This window comes from Cottoperca gobio, chromosome 8 (assembly GCF_900634415.1).
Source record: "Cottoperca gobio chromosome 8, fCotGob3.1, whole genome shotgun sequence".
In the NCBI taxonomy this organism is placed as follows: Eukaryota; Metazoa; Chordata; class Actinopteri; order Perciformes; family Bovichtidae; genus Cottoperca; species Cottoperca gobio.
In genome coordinates, this window is record NC_041362.1 from 9,912,789 (window position 1) to 9,936,767 (window position 23,979).

General features: G+C 37.8%; 1 protein-coding gene across 1 annotated transcript; it reads left to right on the forward strand.

Annotated features, from left to right (window-relative positions):
- Nucleotides 1–3,827: 3,827 nt before the first annotated feature.
- Nucleotides 3,828–20,106, forward strand: LOC115011781 (nuclear GTPase SLIP-GC-like). Its single transcript, XM_029437021.1, has 21 exons — nt 3,828–3,894; nt 4,259–4,371; nt 4,593–4,640; nt 4,762–4,800; nt 7,540–7,573; nt 7,722–7,808; nt 8,241–8,331; nt 13,801–14,017; nt 14,146–14,397; nt 14,965–15,171; nt 15,268–15,443; nt 15,863–15,956; nt 16,041–16,128; nt 17,382–17,503; nt 17,809–17,982; nt 18,073–18,227; nt 18,416–18,542; nt 19,017–19,125; nt 19,232–19,365; nt 19,754–19,835; nt 19,963–20,106. The coding sequence occupies exons 1-21, from the start codon at nt 3,828–3,830 to the stop codon at nt 20,043–20,045; spliced, it is 2,499 nt and encodes an 832-aa protein (XP_029292881.1). The 3' UTR covers nt 20,046–20,106.
- The last annotated feature ends 3,873 nt before the right edge of the window (nt 20,107–23,979 follow it).

A 23,979-nucleotide genomic window follows, 5' to 3' on the forward strand; every position in this document is an offset into this window, starting at 1 on the left:
TGTATTATTATTATTATTATTATTATTATTATTATTATTATTATTATTATTATTATTATTATTATTATTATTATTATTATTATTATTGTTATAAAATAATAAATAATACAATTTGGAATTATATTATTCAATTATAATAATATAATTTCAAATGTGTCTTCCATCAGTGCCTTTTAAACAATGGTAGGTGTGTTCATTGCTGGGCGTGAACATTCAAATCAAAAACAAATTTCTGCAACGTGTTCAAACATGAATTTATCTTGCTGAACCTGCTCTATGGGCTTTGAAGAGAGCATGCTGGTAAGAGGTGGATATAACAGCATTTAAAAGAAAAGAGCTTAATTCAGATAAGCACTAGAGGAGTCATGTTCGTGCATTAAAGAGGAACAGACAAAATGTAAGTACACTTTGACTGTCCACTGAGACACTAAGTTAAACAATAAGATAATATGTAGAAGCCTACTGTGCTATTGTGTCACTATTTTGTATTTATAACCCAGACATTTATAAGCTCGATGTATTATTTATACTGTGTAGATATTCTAAAAGTCTGAATATACCTCCAAAGAGCACTAGTGCTGTGCAATTTTGCTACTTTCTTTGTAAATCCACAGTATCTGTAAATCTTAACCCTCTTCTCTCCTTTATGACAAAAGAAAGGTTTAAGAGTGATAGGATTGCTTTCAGTTCAACAAGACTTGTCAGTTGTGATAACACGATTACCTCCTTAACTTTGAACCATATATTAATATGACAACAACTCAAATTGCCCTTTGGTCAAGCTTGTCCTTGTTGACTCATTTTCTAAAACTACAGAATTGTTAAAAATTCTGCTAAACTAAAAACACTATGAGTCTTTTTTAATCTGCTGTAAATCTTGCAGTGGCATTTACTTTCCCTGTTGGTGTGATTTACAATGTTTTGTCAATAAAATCCAGTTATTAGTATCTGAACTATGGATTTGAAGTTAATTTGGAAAAGTGCTTAATTATGAGGAGGATAAATATATCTTGTAACACATTATATTACTGTGCAGATATTCATCATGAACTATGCTTATTAGAATGCATATTAGTAGCATACTGGCTGTTTCTACACAGTTCAGGCAGTACGTTTGTTCTCTAAAGAAACCTGAACAAATATTTTAATACATAATACATGCTTGAAAATCCCTGAAGTGGTCCATTAATAAAGGAGATATGTCTACTTGCGCTGTCTTTGTTTTTCGATCACTGACTGGGAATAGAACTTGTGCATTTCTGTGTGACCCTTATTTATTTTCAAGGTGTAACCCAACCCTTAAGAACAAGGTCTATAAATTGCAGTAGTTGTGTGCTATGATGAATTTAGGATGTGAGATGAGGAGGCAACTTCAGTTGAGGGACCCTGTGTGGGTTAAGTGTCAAACTAGCCTACTAGTGAATTAGTTATGAGCTTGTCGATTAGTTTACTGTTGTAGATTGTGTTTGTGGATTTCCACCCACCTGTTGCCGTGCTAAATCCCTGATCATACGCCCAACATTTCTGGCTGAGGTAATGGTGAATAGGCTATGATCCAAGATATCTCTGCATTAGTTACTGTCTTACAGACAATATAATACACTGTAAATAATTACTAGAAAAGCATAGTGTTTAAGCAGGTTGTATAGGTTAATGTGCATTCCTGGGCAGGAGGCCAGGCTGAGGTTACTTTGTCATAAAAGGTTGATACAGAATCTAACTATACTGTGAGAAATATTAGAGATAGTTTTTCTTTGAAAACATAAACAATATATATCCTGTATTTCATGTATGTATTTAATATATTTGCATATTATTGTAAGCCTGTTTATATTTGAGTACTAATCACCTGTCGTTTTCTGTACTGCTTTAGCAATATAGGTGTCTGATGTGTCATGCATTCATGTCAATAAAGCATAATTTAATTTAGATGGATGGATAGACAGATGAGATGTGACAAACAGACGGACATTTGCTACACACCTTGTTTGTATCAGTGTATGATAACAGTGCACTGAGTTTTCTCCCCACATAGATAGAGAGTTTTAGCATCGGGGAGATCGATGAACTCAGGATACATATTATCAATTATTTCAAAATGAACCAATTAAAAAATCTTTGTATTTTTTTTACAGTATAGTAAGAAGTGAGATTCATTCTTAACCTCTATCTTATGACAAAGTGAACACAGGCCTCAGCCTCCGTGGTGAGCCAATCAGAGACAGAGTAGGGCGGGAAAGTGTCATAAAGTAAAATGGGGGGGCCTTTATTTAGGTTGTGAACATCAGCAAAATATCCAAGTATCTTTTATTTACTGTAGAAATTCACAATGTTTTCAACAGACTTTATTTATATTTGAAAGCACATGAAAAGAAACACTACATACATACTTTTAAAATAACTCAGGTACAGCAATTAATTAGACAGGAAATAAAGGCACTTACACATCGAAATATAAACAGAATTTCTAGACAAATGCACCCACACATTCAGAAAGGCATGCCAAAAGGGGGCTCCCTTATGGAACAGGACATCCTGAAACTGCCAAGAAAAACACTCTCTAAGCCAGCGAGCCATTCCAGTGTTATCCAAGGATTTTGCTTTTATGACCAGGAAAAATTATTACCCTTTTGCTGTGTTCTAGAAAATAAAAAGAACCTAAAATAAAACTGAGGCTTTGCGGCAAAAGAACACCACCTCAAGAAAGTTGTTCCAATAAAATGCAGCCTCCTACAAAAAAGTGTGTGTTGAGCAACAGAAGAAAGTTCTCAGTTGAAGAGAAGAGGGAAGTGTAAAAGGGAAGGAGAGAGCTGGGTGAGCATGGCGTGTACCATACCTAGCACTGGGTGTCACAATGTGATGTGTTGCAATAAGGTGTGTACAGTCTGGATTCTCTGGAAAATCAAGTCGACAGAGCCAACTCACACACCCACACACACGTACACATATACAGAAGTACGCTATAAACATCACTACATCTGCATTTGCAAACATGCAAAATCACAGTTCCTCACATAAAACCACATAGAAACCCTCACAGACGTCAGCATGGAGGAAATAAACAATAGACCCACGTTTCACAAGCGGTTGGGATAAAAGGGAAGTGACATCGCAGCACACACCTCTAAATGGGCACTGATGCTAACTGATAAATGGCAATAACAGAAGGAAGACAAAACAGGATGCTGGTCAGATGAAAGAGTTTTCTCCCCACATAGAGAGTTTTAGCATCGGGGAGATCGATGAACTCAGGATACATATTATCTATCTTTACAAAATGAACCCCATAAAAAGTTTTTGTATTTTTTTACAGTTTAGTAAGAAGTGAGATTCTGTCTTAACCTCTCTTTTATGACAAAGTGAACACAGGCCTCAGCCTCCGCGGTGAGCCAATCAGAGACAGAGTATGGCGGGAAAGTGTCATAAAGTAAAATGGGGGGGCCTTTATTTATGCTGTGAACATCAGCAAAATATCCAAGTATGTTTTATTTACTGTAGAAATTCACAATGTTTTAATGATTTGCTGATACCGACCGATACACGCACCAACATGTGAATAAGGGGATAAGCCTACTGGCATTTATTTTCTTGCACTTCAAGCACTGGAGGCAAGTAAACAGCAGAGCAGCATCTGTGAGAAATAAATGACAGATTAGTCAGTTAGTTGTGATGTAACTTGTGAGCAAAAATATCTTTTGACACTTTCTTGAGTCTGCCATAATCAGTTTAATAACCTCTAATTAACCTAAGTGATCAGAACTGTCCTGAGTTGTAGTGGTTGATTTAAACATAATTATTTGTTTATCCTCCAGTTGCTGTTCTTGGTCATGGATGATTTTGTTCGCAACAAATTAACTGAGTGGAATCTCAGCAAGTGGACAGAAACATTCAAAGGTAAAGTCTTACCATGCTTCTTCATCGAGCACATATATTATACACTGTTGATATAACCTACCAATACTGAAACATTTGAGCATCTAGTCATACACACATACACAATGATCAAACATTGTTCTGTAGTACAATGCTTAAAATATATAGTTTTAAGAACATGGAGAGAGATCAGCGTTGACAAATCCTGACAATTTGTGTCTGTGTTCAGAGAGTACAAAAGCACTATTGGTAAAGTACCTTGTATATTTTCACACAGAAGGGACACGTTAATTAACTTGACAGTAACTGCTGTTCTGTGGCATATGTTGGGTTATTGAAATGATTTCTCAATTTTCCATGAGAAATTAATTACAATTAATTACAGATCAAGGCATTGACAAGGAAAGTCTTTACTGTCTGGGTGATCAAGAAATTGCTGACTTGATCCCAACAGTGGGACCAAGGTCAAAATTCAAGAAGAGACTCAAGTTGTTAAAGGTAATGTTCTGCACTGGGAAGACAATTTACACAAATACTGTATTTAGTCTCATACATCTCATTTGTGTAGATATATTTAGAATTTACAGAAGCACAAAGTTCTGTGAAAAGTTTTAATGACGTCTAAAAATAAAAGATAAATAATATCTCATTGTTAATAACAGCATTTATTAGAATGTCTTTATTGTTATGAATTTGCAACTATTTTCTTTTGTCACTAGGAAGAACAAAACACAACAAATCCGGAAACAGTTGAATCTTCTGCTCAAGTAAGTTTCCTAAATGTATGTATCATCTAATCTAAGGCATTAATTACAATCAGACAGATTATATTTGTATTGTCTGCTAAACACTTTACATGGACACTTAGAGTATCACTTTTATCTACAGTGTAAACAGGAGTATGAAGAAGAAGATGTTTCTGCTCAGGTGAGAATCACATTGACTTTAACAGGCATGTAATCAGTGAACGAGCCTCTATTCTTCATGCATAATCATCTGAAGTGCCCTGAGACAAAGTCCTCTTTAACTGAAGACCGTGATCACTTGTTGGCTCTTTTCTGCGTTCTTCAAACTTTCCAGGGTTTTGCCCGTTATGTGCTTTTGGAGGTGGGGCGTGCCCTCCATGCGCCTCTTCTTATGTGGCATTATAAGCTCTTTGCCCCGCTCCTTGATGATTATCCACCGTGCATTGGTGACACCTCCCATGTAATCAGGGTGTTGTGCAGTGAAGTTGGTGTTGGCATTGAGGGTGGCAACACCCAGCACATGGTGCGAGAGCACCATGGGCAGGGGTCTGCAACCTGCAGCTCTTTTATAAACTGTTAGTTTAATCTGTAAAAATAAATCTATAATTGATCATCATGCAGAATATTTTTTATAAGATCTTCAAATTGTTTGTAATGAGTATGATCTAAGATGTGTCATTAGTTACTGATTTACAGATATCATACTCTGTAAATGTTAGGATAGCGTATTGTTTAGTCAGGTTAGTGTACATTCCCCTTGATTTTGTTTTCTCATATTAACATTTACAAGCTCATGTTGATGTAAATGTCTATATGAAGTTCATAACTTGCAAGTAATAAGCAGAGCAGACTCTCTGAGAAAGAAATTGCAGATGGTCAGTTTGTTATGGTTGTATGATTATTCGTGATGCAACTTGTGACCTGAGTCATCATCTTTTTTTTTAACACTTTCTTTATTGTTTTTTAACATATATAGACACTACATAAGACAGTACACAAACTTCCACATCCAAGACATAACAAAATGAAGTACATTACTGCGACATGACCTTTGACACAGATTAGGTTACCCACATGTACATACAAATAAAAAATACATTTAAAAAACATTAAGAAACATAACACGGATGTTCCAAACCCCATCCAACCCTGTGAACCTTTACCACCTTCCCCGAATGTCTCCACCCTAACAGCACTTACCCGTTTTGTTAAACAACCATTGCAGGGCTTATCACAAATGTAGCTGAATAGCTAGTTATCAGAGACAATACCCCTAAGAGCTGGCCTCAGTAGTACTTATTAACTCAACCTCATTTAAAGCTATTGCTTTCAAGCTTGTAACTTAAATACGCCATGCAACATTGGTGAGATACTGAGAAGTATGGTGTAAACATAAAAAATTAAATAAAAACAACCCAGAAATAAGTGCTAGGTCAGGGCTAACGTAATTAGCGTCCCATGTGTGGTATCAGATCCCGATGTTATATAAACACTCGTGACCACCCGAACATATAAACAGAACATTTGGTCAGTGTCAGTCATTCAGTTCAAGTAGTTCGATATGTCCCGACATATCCAAGATGCCCGACCGCAAATACTTAAAGAAAATAAGTCATGATACCTGCACACAGTTAGCCCATATTAGCCCTTTAGCCGCAGCCACAGGTTACGTTACTCAGCCTGTCCCTCCTCTCTTGCTATCCGCTCGATGAAGTTCTCCACAGCAGACGGGTTCTCAAAAGTGTGCGACTTGTCCTTGTAGGTCACCAGGAGCCTAGCCGGCAATAGCATGCCATACCAAATCCCCAGGATCCGTAGTTTCTGACGGACATTATCGAACATCTTCTGCCGCTTGTGCACTCCTGCAGCCAAGTCTGGATAAAATCTCACCTGCTGGTCTTTAAATAGGATATGTTGTTTTGCCCTGGCTGCCTTCGTTACAACCATCCTGTCCCTGTAGTTTAGGGATTTCATGATCAAAGTTCTTGGTGGGGCATTTGCATCCCTCCTCTGGCCGATTCTGTGAGCTCTCTCCAGTATAAACTTTGAATTTAGCGGTGCCAAATCTAACACCTCTGGGATCCATTTTTCGAGGAAAGCACAAGCATCCCCTCTTTCAGCATCTTCTGGCAAGTTCACCATTCTCAATTTAGATAACCTGGATCTTGCCTCCAAGTCTTCAACTTTATCCTCTAGCTTCGTGTTTTTAACTTCAAGCGTGTTCACTTTATCTTGCAGGGAGCTCATGTTGTCCTCGGTAGATGACATTCTTACTTCAGCCTCTGCCATTGGTTCTGAGCATGCCCGTATCTCCTGTCTCATCCCCTCTATTGCTGTTAGCATGCCATCAAGTCTTGGGGAAAAGTCCGACTTTAGGGAGCCTATGGCAATCAGGATTTCTTCCGAGCCTGCTTCCCACCGCGCGGCCTCGCCCGTCTCAACAGAGGTCATGGCTGGCGCAATGCTAGCGCTAGCATAACTTTCTTTAGCTTCCACGTGTAGCTTGGATGCTCCAAAGTTTTTTAGCTTAGACTGAAGTGGTTTTTGGTCATCCTTTAGCTGATTTCCCTGCTGCAGCCGGCATTTAACCGTCTTTTCCGTGGAATAGAAACGATGGGTTGACATAAAACGTGGGTAAAATTAGGATTTAAGACAGAAATTGGCGGAGCACTGATAGTTGCGTCTTCCTAACGAGCCATCATAACCGGAAGTCCTCATCATTATCTTTAACTGAAGACCGTGATCACTTGTTGGCTCTTTTCTGTGTTCTTCAAACTTTCCAGGGTTTTTCCAGGCTCATCCCAGATTAGCTGAAAACATAAATGCACATTTAACTGTGAGAATTGTAAAGTTGTGTGTTCAAGCATGTAAAACCCTGTTAATAGAGGACAAATAGTAAAATATTCATATTCATCCTCAGGTTTGTCCGTCCACCAGCGACACAAGTGATAAAGGTGAGATACACAGCATCTTATTGATTACATGTATGTGTGTTGATGTTTTATGGACAGTAATATCTTGCTTTGACTAAACTGTATTGAGAACATGTTTTAATATTGTGAGAGTCTGATGCAACAAACTCTTCTTTTTCACTTTTTTAAGTAAAGAGAAAGTTGGATCTTCAGGATGAATCCAGCCAATCACCAGCAAGAAAACGACCACATGACGATATACCAGGATCATACTCAGGTATTTATATTATTTTCTAAACAATTACAACCTACTATAGGGTTAAAACTTCTATGTAATTACATTTTTATTTTGTATCATGTCTGTTGCTATATCTGGGCCACAAAAAATACTATCTTATTGGCTGTATGTTAAAATCTTATCAGGACAACTCAAACAGTCAACAGCATTCATGTTACATATCCCATTAATGCATATTAACTTGCAGGTATCCATGTCAACAAGGGTTATAAGTATATAACGTAACCATGGCCTTTAACTGGAAGGTGTTTTAAACCCGGGCAACATTTTCACTATGTTGCAATAGTATATGTCTGATGATACAGTCTGAAGCATTCTAAATTGGATTGGCAGAGAAAGTGCTTCATTGTGCAGCTTACTGGATACACTGGTTCATGGTTCCTGAATAGTTCTTTACTTTTACTCTGACAGAAGAAATCATTCTGTCTGATGTGAAAAACATCATGAGATGTGTCAAACAGAAACTGCCTAACGAAGACAACAAGCTCAATAATTTCCTGAAGTGAGTATTACGTTTATTAAACTTTCCATATTCTTTGTTATATGGGCCTTGTTCCAATTCTGACCAGCGGCCCGTTTCACTAAGATATTTTAGACTGGTCTTAATTTTGCTCTTAGATTAGTGTAATGCAAATACATACTGACTTATTTTCTAAATAAAAAGTTAGCCACCTTACCTCCACACCGACTCAGAACTAACAGCTGTGTTTCCATGGTAACCGCCTGTGACACTTGCTGACAAGAGGCACCAATAAAAATAAAGAAGAAAACATGTTCATAATTTTAGAGACTGTAGTAAACCTGTTGAGGACATCGTCAGTAGTTTTCATCAAATCAAATCAAATCAAATTTATTTGTATAGCCCAATATCACAAATTATACATTTGTCTCAGTGTGCTTTACAGACTGTACAGGTTACGACACCCTCTGTCCTTAGACCCTCGCATCGCACAAGAAAAAACTTCCTAAAAGAAACCCCATAATTAAAGGGGGAAAAAATGGAAGAAACCACAGGGAGAGCAACTGAGGAGGGATCCCTCTCCCAGGACGGACAGACGTGCAATAGATGTTGTATGTACAGGATAAACAACATAGTACAAATACAACATTTGACAGAAAATGATGTGTGTTGAAAAAGAGAAAGTTTGGATGAATCCAGGAAAATGTCAAAAAGGCTTCCCGGTGTCCAGCAGGACCAGGGCAGCAGGCGCAGCCACGATTCCTGATCCTGACATAAACTTTATCAGTGGCAACCTGCCACACAGAAACTCTGGGGATGATACCCCAGATGATGAGTTAGTAACATACATTTACATAAATGAATACAGATAGAGAGGGAGAAGAGAGGGAGGGAGGAGAGAGGAAGAGAAGGAAGAGAGCAGGGAGATGTCCCCCGGCAGTCTAAGCCTATAGCAGCATAACTAGGGGCTGATCCAGGGCAAACCTGAGCAAGCCCTAACTATAAGCTTTATCAAAAAGGAAAGTCTTTAGCCTACTCTTAAATGTGGAGAGTGTGTCTGCCTCCCGAACACAAACTGGAAGCTGGTTCCACTGGAGAGGAGCTTGATAGCTGAAGGCTCTGGCTCCCATTGTACTCTTAGAGACTCTAGGAACTACAAGTAACCCTGCAGTCTGGGAGCGCAATGCTCTAGTTGGTTTATAAGGTACTATGAGATCTTTAAGATATGCTGGAGCCTGACCATTAATTGCTTTGTAAGTCAGGAGAAGGATTTTGAATTATATTCTGTATTTTACCAGGAGCCAGTGCAGAGCAGCTAATACAGGAGTAATATGATCCCGTTTCCTTGTTCTTGTCAATACACGTGCCGCTGCATTTCGGATCAACTGAAGAGTCTTAAGCGACTTTTTGGGACAACCTGATAACAATGAGTTGCAGTAATCCAGCCTTGAAGTAACAAATGCATGGACTAGTTTTTCTGCAGTCATTTTGAGACAGGATGTGTCTTATTTTTGCAATGTTACGTAGATGAAAGAAGGCAATCCTTGAGATTTGTTTTATGTGGGAGTTAAACGACAGATCTTGATCAAAGATGACGCCAAGATTCCTTACAGTGGTGCTAGAGGCCAAATTAATGCCATCCAGAGCTTCTATGTCATTAGAAAATGTGTTTCAGAGGCATTTAGGGCCAAGTATAATAAACTAATAAAACTTCAGTTTTGTCTGTGTTTAACATCAATAAGTTGCTAAACATCCAAGTTTTTATGTCCTTAAGGCATGCTTGAAGTTTAGCCAAGTGATTGGTTTCATCTGGTTTAATTGATAGATATAATTGGGCATCATCCGCATAGCAATGAAAGTTTATAGAGTGGTTCCTTATAATATTGCCCAAAGGAAGCATATATAAGGTGAATAGAATCGGTCCAAGTACAAAACCCTACGGAACTCCAAGACTGACTTTGGCTATCATGGAGGATTTATCGTTAACACGTACAAATTGAGATCGCTCAGATAAATAGGACTTGAACCAGCTTAATGCGGTTACTTTTATGCCAACACAATCTTCCAGTCTCTGTAGTAGAATGTCATGATCAACAGTGTCGAAAGCAGCACAGAGGTCTAACAAGACAAGAACAGAGACAAGTCCTTTGTCTGATGCCAATAGAAGGTCATTGGTAACTTTCACCAGTGCCGTCTCTTTGCTATGATGAACTCTAAATCCAGATTGAAAAACCTCAAATAAACTATTATTATGTAAAAAAATCACATAACTGTTTTGCAACTGCTTTCTCAAGGATCGAGAAAGGGAAGGTTAGATATCGGCCTATAGTTGGCTAAAACCTCTGGATCAAGATTAGGCTTTTTAAGAAGTGGTTTTATTACAGCTACTTTAAAGGATTGTGGTACGTAGCCAGATAATAGAGACAGGTTGATCATATTTAATAACGAGGTGTTCATTAAGGGTAAAACTTCTTTAAACAGTTTAGTTGGAATCGGGTCTAAAAGACAGGTTGATGCTTAGACGATGAGATTGTTGAAGTTAGTTGGTTAAGGTTGATTGGAGTAAAACAGTCTAGATATATTTCAGGAGTTACTAATGTTTTTAAAATTCCGGAGGTTGACGTTAAGTCATTACCAATTGAGGTCAGGAGGAGATTAATTTTGTCTCTAATAATTATAATTTTATCGTTAAAGAAGCTCATGAAGTCGTCACTACTGAGAGATATAGGAATAGAAGGCTCTGTAGAGCTGTGGCTCTCTGTCAGCCTGGCAACAGTGCTGAAAAGAAACCTGGGGTTGTTCTTATTTTCTTCTATTAAGGAAGAGTAATAAGCTGCTCTGGCATTACGGAACGCCATTTACTTTCAAGATTTCTCGACTTTTGTTTTAGTTTGCAACTTTGTAAATTAAGCCATGGAGCTTTCTTTTTCTTTAGAGGAGCGACAGAGTTGAGTGTTATTCGCAGTGAGGCTGCAGCGCTATCAACAAGATGATTAATTTGGGAGAAACTAAAGTTAGCATTGGAGTCCTCTGTTATATTGATATTGAGTCCTGGTATTGAATTAAGTGCTGATGGAATCACTTCCTTAAAATTAGTCACAGCACTTTCAGATAGACATCGAGCGTAGGATATTTTGTCTACTGGCTTGTAGTCCAGTAATAGGACTTCAAAAGTTATTAGAAAATGGTCTGATAAAAGAGGATTATGTGGACACACTGATAAACTTTCAATTTCAACACCATATCCCAGAACAAGGTCCAGAGTGTGGTTTAAACAGTGAGTTGGTTCATGTACATTTTGACTGAACCCAATTGAATCTAATATTGAGATAAATGCATTATTAAGGCTGTCACTATCAATATCTACATGAATATTAAAGTCACCTACAATAATTACTTTATCTGTTTTAAGGACTAAACTTGATAACAATTCTGAGAATTCAGATAGAAATTCAGAATACGGACCAGGAGGGCGGTACACAGTAACAAATAAAACTGGCTTTATTGTTTTCCATGTTGGGTTTGAGAGCGTAAGAACAAGGCTTTCAAAAGAGTTATAGTTTAGTTTAGGCTTAGGATTGATCAAGAGGTTTGAGTCAAATATGGCCGCAACTCCACCTCCTCGGCCAGTACCTCGAGGAATATGAGTATTAATATAGACTGACATATTCTTCATGTCTCAGCCAGGTTTCAGTGAGACAAAATAAATCAATCTTATTATCTGATATTAAATAATTTACCAATCCAGCTTTCGTTGATAAAGATCTGATGTTTAATAGCCCACATTTAATTTTTCGATTTAGTTGCACTTTTGCAGCGGTGGTGTTTATTTTAATTAGATTTTCATGTATAACTCCTCTTCTGTTAACCATAGATTTGGTCATGGGGCAGACACAGTCACTATGGGGATTTGAGTGGGTGACTGCCCGGAAAGTGTGTAAGACTGCAACTCTTTCTCCTGGTCTCAACTCTGGGTTGTCATGGATTAGGTCTACTAATAAACTTTGTAATATTATTGGATATGAGATCTGCTCCAGCCAAAGTAGGATGGATGCCATCACTCCTAATCAGACCAGGTCTTCCCCAGAAAGTCCGCCAATTGTCTACGAAGCCCACATCATTATCTGGACACCACCATGAGAGCCAGCGACGGAATGATGACATGCGGCTAAACATGTCATCATTCAAAAGATTTGGCAGAGGACCAGATAAAACTACGGAGTCCGACATTGTTTTGGCAAATGTACACACCGACTCCACATTAACTTTAGTACACTCCGATTGACGCAATCGCGTGTCATTACCGCCGACGTGAATAACAATCTTACTGTATTTACGTTTAGCCTTAGCCAGCAGTTTCAAATGTGCTTCTATGTCGCCCGCTCTGGCCCCAGGAATGCACGTGACTGTCGTCGCTGGTGTCTCAAAATGAACATATCTCAAAATTGAGCTACCGATAACCAGAGTTGGCTTCTCAGCTGGTGTGTCACTGAGTGGGGAGAATTTGTTAAAAACAGCAAGCGGTTGGTGGTGAACCGTGGGCTTCTGATAACACTTCTTTCGGACAGTCACCCAGTCTCCCGGCTGCTCGGGCCCCGCCGGGGGACAGCTAACAGGAGATACCACTGGTTGGCCCGCACTGGCTATAGGGGGCTTGCTAACAGCTACAGTTGCTAACCGCTGACTAACCATGGTGCGGAGCCGCTCATCTATCCCTCTAAAACTCGCCTCCAACCCTGCGTATAAACTACATTTAATAGACGTACCATTATCACTAAAGGAGGCAGAGCAATAGCTAAACATGAAACACACCGAGCAGGAGAGAGCATAACAGGAAGAGGAAGATGTCATCGCTAGCTGCCGAGCTACAGCAGCTAACGTTAGCAGAGCCGAAAGGAGCGTAAAGAATTGAGGATTTAGCGAGAGTCGCTAAGAGAAGGAGGATAACGAGAGAGTTGTAAGTGCTTAGGAAGTACAAGTATAGGTTTAGATAGATGACAGGTAATTAGCCGATGTGATCCAGAATATAACAAAATTAACTGGGTCAAGCTGGAGCAGCCGAAGTATGCTACCAGCAACACAGAAACATTAACAACCGGAAATGACGCGCTTACCGTAATCACGGAAGAGGATTAAGGCGCAGAACCATGCAGAAACTATCCTAAGCCTGACTGACCAGTAGACAGTAGGACTGAGACCTGCCACATTATGAAGCTGCAGCATCTCAGCAGGTCTGCACTGCGATGAGATTTTAAGCTCTGTGAGATTCTTGTATTGTTGCACTCTTCACTAAATTTTCTCTGCAAAACGTCCTTGTTACTATTTACCTTTCTTTCAGAAAGCAAATGTTTTCTGCAGAAGTGAAGTGAGCAATTTAGTCTGAAGATAGTATTATGCTTGAGTAGGCTGTTCATTGATGGATTTCTTCCTGATTTTTGACATAATCTTTAGTATATTGGTGTATATTTTTCAAACTAACCCATGAACCATATTTAACCTCTTGTACAACAGGTATAATATCAGGCATTTGGAGACAGACAAGAGGGAGGTGGTCGGTGTCTTTGGCAAAACGGGGGCTGGAAAGAGCTCTTTGATAAATGCCGTCATTGGAGTGAAGAACCTCTTGCCCTCTGGAAGTATCAGTGCATGTACCACAGTCATGATTAAAGTGGAGGCTAACATGCATAACTCAAAGTATGAGGCACACATTGAGTTCATTACAAAAGAGGTAAAATGAGCTGAATATGTTTGTTAACTTGAAGCTAAAAAGTTATAATGTAGCTGCAGAAAATAATGCAGGTGTTAATTACACAACATGCCATCTAATTGAACTAAGCTTTTATGTTTTTCATTCAGGAGTGGAGAGATGAGATGTGGTCCTTGTTTAATTTCCTTCAACGTAATGTGGATGAGGAAAATGATCAGGAAGAAGATCAGGAAGAAGATCAGGAAGATGACGATGGTTGTGAGGACACTGAGGAAAAGCTCTCAGCGCTGTATGGAGAAGGATGGAAAAACAAATCCTCTGAAAACCTCATGGATAACAGATATTTCAAAGAAATTCCAGAATTTCTCCAGTCCAAGAAGAAGATTCTGACATGTGAATCAGTAAGTAAGGCTAGAAATATTATATGACTTCATAGAAAACATTCTTACTTCTCTGACAGAGTTAAATATGGAGGTTTATGTAATCTGCTTTCCCTCTAGCCATTCAAGGTTGGTGTAGATTAATGGTAGACTAACAAATGTAAAAGTATATTCAGTTTGTGAAAAGTACTTAAAGTATCTTGATCTATCTGTGCTCAATAAGTACAAACACATATCTAATTTATCCTTCATATGAAAATCATAACAAACATCATCTACCAGTTACTAATTTTCTTGCAAGAACTTCCTGGATAATTCTAGGCACGATCATGTTTACATTCAAATTTAAATTGAATACCTAATTATTCACTATCGCCTAATAAAAAGTCTTTCAACTTCAGGTTTGCTACTTACTACTTTTTGCTTTTGTTGTTTCAATGATTGGGTTTCTTAAATGCATTCTTCTTTTTTAATCTTATCCTGTTCTAACTATTTTAAGCAACTTTTGAAAGCAATTTAAAGTTGGAGTTTGTTCTTAAAAATGAAATTCCCTTGCATTGTCTAATCTTACTTTATTATTTATTTCAGGCTAAAGAGCTTTCTGCTAAATGTGTCAAATACACAAGAAGTGACTCAGAAGACGAAGACGCTAAAGATGTGAAGAGGTGGTATTGGCCACTGGTGAAGTGCGTGACTGTCAAGGTACCCAATAATAAACTTCTCCAGCATGTCACACTTGTGGATCTGCCTGGAAATGGGGACCGTAACAAGAGCAGAGACCAGATGTGGAAAAGGGTAATTTATTCACGTTCAATTCTCCTTATTGTGTATTAGTGTTGTCTGGGAACTGTGACAAAGCTCTGACATTCAGTAATCATAATGAACTTCCAGGTTGTTGAAAGTTGTTCTACAGTGTGGATTGTGACCGACATTAATCGAGCAGCATCAGAGAAGGAACCATGGGACATCCTGAGAGATGCCAGTAGCCACATGGGAAATGGTGGCGAGTGTCAGAACATTCACTTCATTTGCACCAAATCTGATCTTATTGAAGATTCAGATGATCTGTGAGTGATTTAAGATACCAAAAGTAGATATTTGAATTGAACATTCAGTTTAGACACTTCTCATTGTGATCACTGGTGATGAAAAGCAAGAGCGAGAATACATATAAGAAATAATTTACATTGTAATACAGAAGTAAGACTTTCACATTATTTCAGCTTGTTTATCATAATTATATTACATCATCAAATTTCATGTTTTTCTGATTAAATTCTACATTATTTGAGTTCATGTCACACCTGCAACATAGCAGAGAATGATCAGAAACCGGAGTAAGTATCCCTGTTCTTACCAGAGTCCTGAAGCTGTCATATCCAGATTTATGAAACAATGCCCGATCATAACCAGAGTACAGGTACATTTGAGCTTTGTGCTCCAAATACTGTGAGCTGTTCCACTTGATACAAATCTTTTCTTATAGTTCAGCAGCTGGTGTTCGTGCTTTCATACTTAAAAAAAACGAGCAAGCAAAGAAAAAAGTGAGGCAAGAATTCAGCAAACTAAACCAGGTTAAGGTGAGTTGTATAGACTACATAACATAAACATAAAGATTGTCTACAACTGCAAGTCTGTATTAAAATCAAATCATGTTTTTCCAGAAACATTTCAGTGATGAATGTTTCAAAGTGTTCACAGTGAGCTCCAAAGAGTTTCTAAGAAAGAAACGTCTACAGCAAGATGACACTGGTGAGTGAAGTCTCCATGCATGAGCCCTGGATAACAGAAATACAGTCTATAACTTATGGAGCTGAAATTTTCATTTGCAAATGTTATTTTTTCAGTTTCAAATCAATTTTTGGGGTTTCAGATCTTTTTTACTTTCAGATCATATTTTATTCAGTTTGAGACTTTTGGTCCTGATCTGATGTGGGGGGGCTTGGCTTTAACTGAGAGGTGTTTAAATGTGAGTGACAGCAAAACAAAGAAGTCTGAGGACCTTCCTCAATCATGTTGCCTTCAGGAAACATAGGTATCATGAGAAGTACAATTCAACACTTTCTATACACCATATTTCTGTGATTGGCAGTAAATAAACTGACGCCCGTCACAAAGTTCTGTTAAGCAAGTTGTCTTAGACCGTATTCGGTACCAATAGCAGTACAAGATCAATAAACTGACAGATTGTGCAGTTCAACAGTCACACTTCAGGGATTGAAGTTTCCCACTTCCACTTAGCAGTGTGGACGCAGCGTAGTATTCGCTCGGCGCTTGTGACTGCTCCACCAGGAGAACCTGCTCGCTATTTTTAACAGATATTCAGGGTAAATATCCAAAATATTATGATAATGGGTCATTTTTGTAACATAGGGACATACATGGAAAATACACATTGCATGAACTAGTTTTATGCTGTTAGCTATAGTGTTAATGAGTTTTACACTCTTTACAGTGTCCAGCTCAAGTTTTAGTTATTTTATTGCTCTTATACTGATATTGGTACTGAGTAGCCTACGGTCCATGACTGATTGCTTAACGGATCTTAATGGATTTATTTTACTGCCAATCACGGGAATATGGTGTATAGAAAGTGTTGAATCATACTTGTACCTACGTTTCCTGAAGGCAACGTGATTGAGGAAAGTCCTCAGCCTTCTTTGCTTTGCTGTCAGTCACATTTCAACGCCCCGCTCAGTTGAAGCCACACCAGATCAGGGCCAAAAGTCTGAAACTGAAAGCAATTTATTTTATATCTGAATCTGAAAAAATAGAATTTGCAAATTAAAAAAACTCAAATCAAAATAACAGAACTGAATCAAAATAATATATATATTTGAAAGTTTTTGAAAGCTTTCCTTTTTTCCAATGATCAAAACTTTTGGTTTAGCTTTAGATTTAGCTCCGTAATAACTCCAATACATTATTTTGTTTACTTTAATCACGAATCAAATTAATTTTAATTTATATATGTAATGTCAATATATAATTTAAATGTTTTACAGAAATACCAAAACTTCAGGAATTCCTGCAAGATCTCAATGACTGGCACTCGGAGACATTAAACTATGTGTCTAGAGCTCGAGGGATTCTCTCTCTGATGCACGGGGCGAGCCGTAGAGAAGGGGTAAGATCAAGTAATAAAACCTCTCACATTGTCTTTGTCTAATCATTTTCATGGCAAAAATGTAAGCTGAAGGATACGCTCAAATTCAGTGTAAACATGGGAAAGTCAGAGACAGACCGCTTACATGTAATGTCACCCCTGCAGACGTTTTAGTCACCAAGGTAGTTGATTTCATGAGTTTCTGTTGCTTCAGAGAAGATGCATAACCAGAGTAATTAAAGGCTGGTCGTACTCGAGACCAACAGAATCAGGGAGCATTATAGTTGTATTGCTTTAAATACTGAATGTGTTGTGTTTGGTTTCAGGCTGACATAAAGACAGATGTGTGCAAAGACCTTGAAGAAGAGCTGAAGCAGGAGCTTGATAAAGTCAGGAAACCAATAGAAGAGACTTTTCAGGCTTTTGAAAAATGCCTCAGTGAGGGGGTTGAAAAATCTAAGAGTTCATGTGAAAAAGACTTGAAGTCGGTCATACATCCTGTATGTACTTTAGTTGTTATTCCATCAAAACTGATACTGATTTTTCACTTCCTGTGAATATGTCTTTAAAATGTTTCTGTTTTGTTTCAGAATAAGTCGGGTAGTGCTTTTCACAGTATATTGAAGTGTATAGTTGTGAACAATGGCATCCACAAAACACAAAAAGGGACGCAAATAAATCTCAATATGAAGTTAACTTCATGCCTGACTGACAGCATTGATGAGAAATTCAAGGAGACCTTCCCGTAAGAAATGACTTAACTAAGACATAAAACCCTGTGTTGGCTAAGTTTACAAAATATGGGGAATTATTGATTCTACATTATATAGTTATACAAATGATATATTACAATACATTAAATTACATTATTGAAATACAAACTTGTCAATGCTTCATGTTTATGAAACATTTCTTCCTGTTAACATGTTTTAGAAATGAAGGAAAACGTGGACCATTCAAAGGAGTCATCAATATGTTTTCACTTGGCATAGAGAAGATGATTAGAGAGAAGAGAGAGTACAAAGATGTCACACTGCAGCTGATCTTTCTCAGGATAGAGGTAAAAGATGAGAACAGTACCGTCCTATTCATTAGTCCATTATCAAAACTGTTTGTCCAGGTCATGGAGACTTGAGCACAAACATCAAGTTGGTAACTGATGACTGAACATTCAAGAATTAAATGCAAAAAAATAGATATTTTTAGCTGTCAACATATTTATATACACTGTAAATGAAGAAGTTAGAAGTTAGATAGAACTGGAGAAAAAATAACTAATGGGGTTTTGTTTGGTTTGAGGCTGACATGAACACAGCTGTGTGCACAGACATTGAGTTAAAGATGAGGCGTAGTCTGACCTGCACTTCCACATGGTGGAAAACAGCTCCCATTTTAAAGTCAGTTTGAATAATGTACTGCTTTGTCATGTAAAATCTGGAAGGAAAGAAAAATAAAGTAAAATATGAGCCATATTTGTACTTACTTGATTTATTTTATAAATAGGTTTATTTATGCTTCATATTTTCTCTCTAAGGAAGAAAAAATAAAGACAAAACTCAACGAAATCATCCGTGAGCGTAAGAAAATGATCTACAGCAGTCTGACGACAACAATCGAGAACACCATGAAAGAATGCTATGAAGGTAAGATAAAAGATCATGACATATGAAACCTGAAACAATAAAAAATACACATTCATGATGATTGTGCAGAACATTTTAATTGAATTTCTTTTCTGTTTTATTGTAGAAGCAAAAGAAATCAAAGGACGGGACTCGCTGAAAAACATGAGGGACACGATTGTGAAGCACGTACATGATTCAAAGAACATCATGTTTGAGCAGGCTAAAGATGATATGTTGAACCAGCTCAGAGACTTGATGGTTTGTCACATTTTATAATACGTCACGCAGTGATGATGATATAGTAAAACATGTTGTGCTGCACATCTTTATCTTTATCCATGATTCTAGGTCTTCATTTACATAAAGGATTTTTCTATATTGAAGGGGAATGTGATTCATTCTTAAAGCTGCTTTTCCCACTGAAAACCCAGCAGACACTTTCACAAACATTCAACTATTTTAATCTTAGACAGAAACATACAAAGGATTATATATATTATATATTTAACCTTAATGCCAACTCTGAGCAGCCCTGTGAACACATCTTAACACTGATTTCATGTAGGATTCAGTTCATCTTGAATATTTTTGACATAATATTTGACAGTGTGAGTGATAAGTGATGAATATTTTCATCCTAATTTAGTTGGAGATCCTGGAGACACTGGAGGAAACCATGCAGGAATCAATCGAGCTGTCGCTGAAGACAGAAGGTGTCTCGATCCCAGGTAAAGGGAATGTAACAAAATCACAAAAAATACTGTAGATACTTTACTGAAATTAAGAAGTCAATACATTTCCAAACGTGTCATAAATAGTGCACTTGTTTTAAACAATATGTTTTTTGTTTTTTAGATGTTACAGTGGAGCTTGAGATGGTGAAGAACTACTACAATGAACTGATGGGAAGTCCAGATACAGAATCACTTCTCTGGTAAAACCTTTGTTAAAATATACATAATGCTCTGATGATGAGCACTTCTGAATAACGCTCATCAGGCTGATTAGAGACGTTAGGCCTCTGGGTTTGATCTCAACCATTTTTGTCAAGTTTTTATCCGTGTACTCTTTGAGTGTTGTTTTGATGTGTACTTTGTGTTTGCTTGTTGTGAATTACACGCAAAGAGATTTTAGATTTCTATTATTGGTAGAACACTTTTGCTATTAAGTGATTAGAGGCAGGTAGAAAATGTGAGGGGGGGGTTCCTTACTCGGATTTAAATGAGGGACATTGTGGTTTATATTGTACGGGTCTTAGCCACCACTCCACTAAGATGTCCCAGACACTTTTTGTTTTTATTGATTTAACAATTTATTTCTTCTTCTTGAATATATTTTCATGTTTTTCATTTGTTATTTTACTTTATAAATGAGCGTGCTGAAATGTCAATGATTTGATGGATGTCTAACTTTAATGCTGAACCTTGGTTATAGCACAAACTGTAGGATAGATTTGACATAGACTTTAAGATTCTCATAGAATGGAAAGAATGGAACATGTGGACACAGACGGGCCATAAATGTGGACAGGTATCATCTGAATTTTATTTTAATACTGCTTTTCAGTATGAACGCTTATCACCATTCTTAACGTTTCCTTTCTTATTAATGTCCAAGAAAAAGAATAAAAAAAATATAAAAAAATATAGTCACTATACAAACTAAAACAAATAGAAAGAAAAGTTGGATCACAGAGAAAAAGAACAATGACATCAGTGGTATGATATCAGGCAACCACACACAAGTGATTGTTAACCAAGTGGCAGACCTCGCATGCCATGAGGGTTAGTTTCTCTTTCAGATAAACGTTTAGAATTATTTTTGCATGAATTTGTCTGTTTTGGGTGTGTGCATTGGTGAGTCAGCTGTTGTTGATGCCAGGAAGGTATAAGTGATGTGTAGACACAATAGGAACAATTTTAACACACAAACAGCTTTACTGAAAGAAACAAAAACTAAAGCTTCTTGATATGTCCTCTGGGAATGTTTGATCTTGTGAGTGTAACTGTTGCATGAAGTATTTCCAGAATCTATTTTGTAAAAAGTGTGAATTCAGAGTCAGAACCATCGTTATGAGCAATGGTAAAAAAAACTGACTCCCATATTATATAAGACCAAGTGTATCTGCTTTGTGCTGAAAGCAAAACAAAACTAGAAACATCATCCTCTTCTCCAGGTGTAGGTGAAGTGATCATCACTCTGGATTATACCTATTAAATATAATATAATTATAATTAAATCCTTCTTATGTTGAAATACAGAAATACTATCAGCTAAATGTACTTCAAAGTCACAAATGTAAAAGTACTCATTCCAAAGAAAGAATGCTCCTTTGACTGATATATTATCATAAACAAACTGTAGGATAGATTTGACTTTATGCATCTGAAAGAATCAACTTGATCTTTATTCTATCATTTTCAATGACAAAACTGTTGCTTAGTGCAAAGTAATTGTTTCTGTGTGTGTTCATTCATATATGAGAAATATAGAGATCTAGATGATAGTAATAACTCAATTTATCTGGTTTCTTGTTGTTTACTGAACAATTGTTTTGTTTTAATCTACGCTGATTCTAAATACATGCAATGTATTTGATATGGTGTACTGTCCAACAAACCTCAATCAAATACACGTTTGAGTCAAAGTGCCACATGTAGTTTGTCTTCTTTATGGTTTATGTTGTTATTAAAGGACCTGAAAGCTGCTCAAAGGTTCTCTCTTTTAATCCGTTTCTATTGTAAGATAAACAGATGATTATCCAGCCTTGTTCTTGTCTAAACCTTCATTAAAACAATCCTAAAACTTCTTACCTAAAATTAAGTTTCCTGAAACAAATCTACATTACAATACACAAATATTTTTACTCACATGTGATCTTGCATTTGTAACTCTTACAGAATGTATTTATACTGTGTACTGTACAGAAAAACGCTTGCAAATTTGGTAATAAGCACTTAATAAACAATTCAAGTCAGAACCATTGTTATAGATCAAAGTGTTACAGTAGTACAGAGTGGACCCAGGTGCAGAACACAGACAAAGAGATTCAATGAGAATTGAGGATTTTAAAGCAGTAAGACAGGGATGTGAGAGGTGCTGGAGAATTAAGGGGATAAGCAGGCAGGCGAGCTGGCAGGCAGGCAGAAGGCTGGTTCTGACTATACAAAGACAAAAGGTTAGAACTGGCCAAAAACACAGAGCTACAAAGATAGCGTGAGAGCGGTCTGAAGGCAACTACCACTTGCAGTGGAAACAACAATCTGACGATGAGTGGAGGGAAACCGGAGGAGATATACAGCTGAGTGGCTGATTAGATAGGAGGCAGGTGGGCTGATAGCAACGAGGACCAGGTGTGCAGGTGGAGCTGTAGAGGGAGGCAGACACACCCATGACACACACACACCCATGCCTCAGACACACAAACAGAGGGCACAAAAGGAGAAGGACAACAATACATGTACTGAGGTACGGCTCTGGCCGTAACACTATGTCAACTCCACCTGTAGGATGGATTTTACACAGACTTTAGGCTTCTCAAAGAATGGAAAAAATGGAACATGTGGACACACAGACGGGCATGGGACAGGGGGCATCATTTGAATTTTATTACTGCTTTTCAGTCCAGACGCTTATCACCATTCTTAACGGTTCCTTTCTTATTAATGTCCAAGAAAAAGAATACATTCAAAAGATTCATGTCACTATACAAACTAAAACAAATAGAAAGAAAAGTTGGATCACAGAGAAAAAGAACAATGACATCAGTGGTATGATATCAGGCAACCAAGTGGCAGACCTCGCATGCCATGAGGGTTAGTTTCTCTTTCAGATAAACGTTTAGAATTATTTTTGCATGAATTTGTCTGTTTGTGGGTGTGTGCATTGGTGAGTAAGCTGTTGTTGATGCCAGGAAGGTATAAGTGATGTGTAGACACAATAGGAACAATTTTAACACACAAACAGCTTCACTGAAACAAAAACTAAACTAAAGCTTCTTGATATTGTGACGGCCCCTGCTTAACCTGTCTTGTGTCAGTCACTGTGTTGTATGTCTTTAAGGTGTCAGTGGAGCTGATGGCAGTGTCAGTCTGATCTGGAGAACCTGGGGGCAGCGCATCTCACGACCATAAAAGGCCAGCATCCGCGATGCTGCTCTCTCTCCCTGCCTGAGTCAGGAAACCACGGGTTTTTGGCATTGTCTTTTGTTTGCATACCTTGCTGCGAAAGTTATGTCCTTTGTTTACCGATAAATCCCTTATATACACTTTGGCATTTCGTGTCCTTATCGTCTGTTTGTCCTGCCCTAGAGCCGGGGTTGTGACAATATGTCCTCAGGGAATGTTTGATCTTGTGAGTGTAACTGTTACATTGTATATACAGTATATCTCAAAAGTGAGTACACCCTTTAGATTTTTGCAAATATTCTGTTATATCCTTTCAGGGGATAACATTATCCTACTGAAACTTTGATATAACTTAAAGTAGTCAGTGTGCTGCTTGAATAACAGTATAGATTTATTGTCCTTTGAAAATTACTCAGTACACAGCTGTTAATGTCTAAACAGCTGGCAACAAAAGTGAGTACACCCCATAGTGAACATGTCTAAATTGTGCCCAAAGTGTCAATATTTTGTGTGACCACCATTGTTATCTAGCACTGCTTTAACCCTCCTGGGCATGGAATTCACCAGAGCTGCACAGGTTGCTTCTGGAATCTTCTTCCACTCCTCCACGACGACATCACGGAGCGCACGGATGTTGGACACCTTGCACTCCTCCACCTTCCTCTTGAGGATGCCCCACATGTGCTCAATTGGGTTTAGGTCTGGAGACATACTTGGCCAGTCCATCACCTTAACCTTCAGCTTC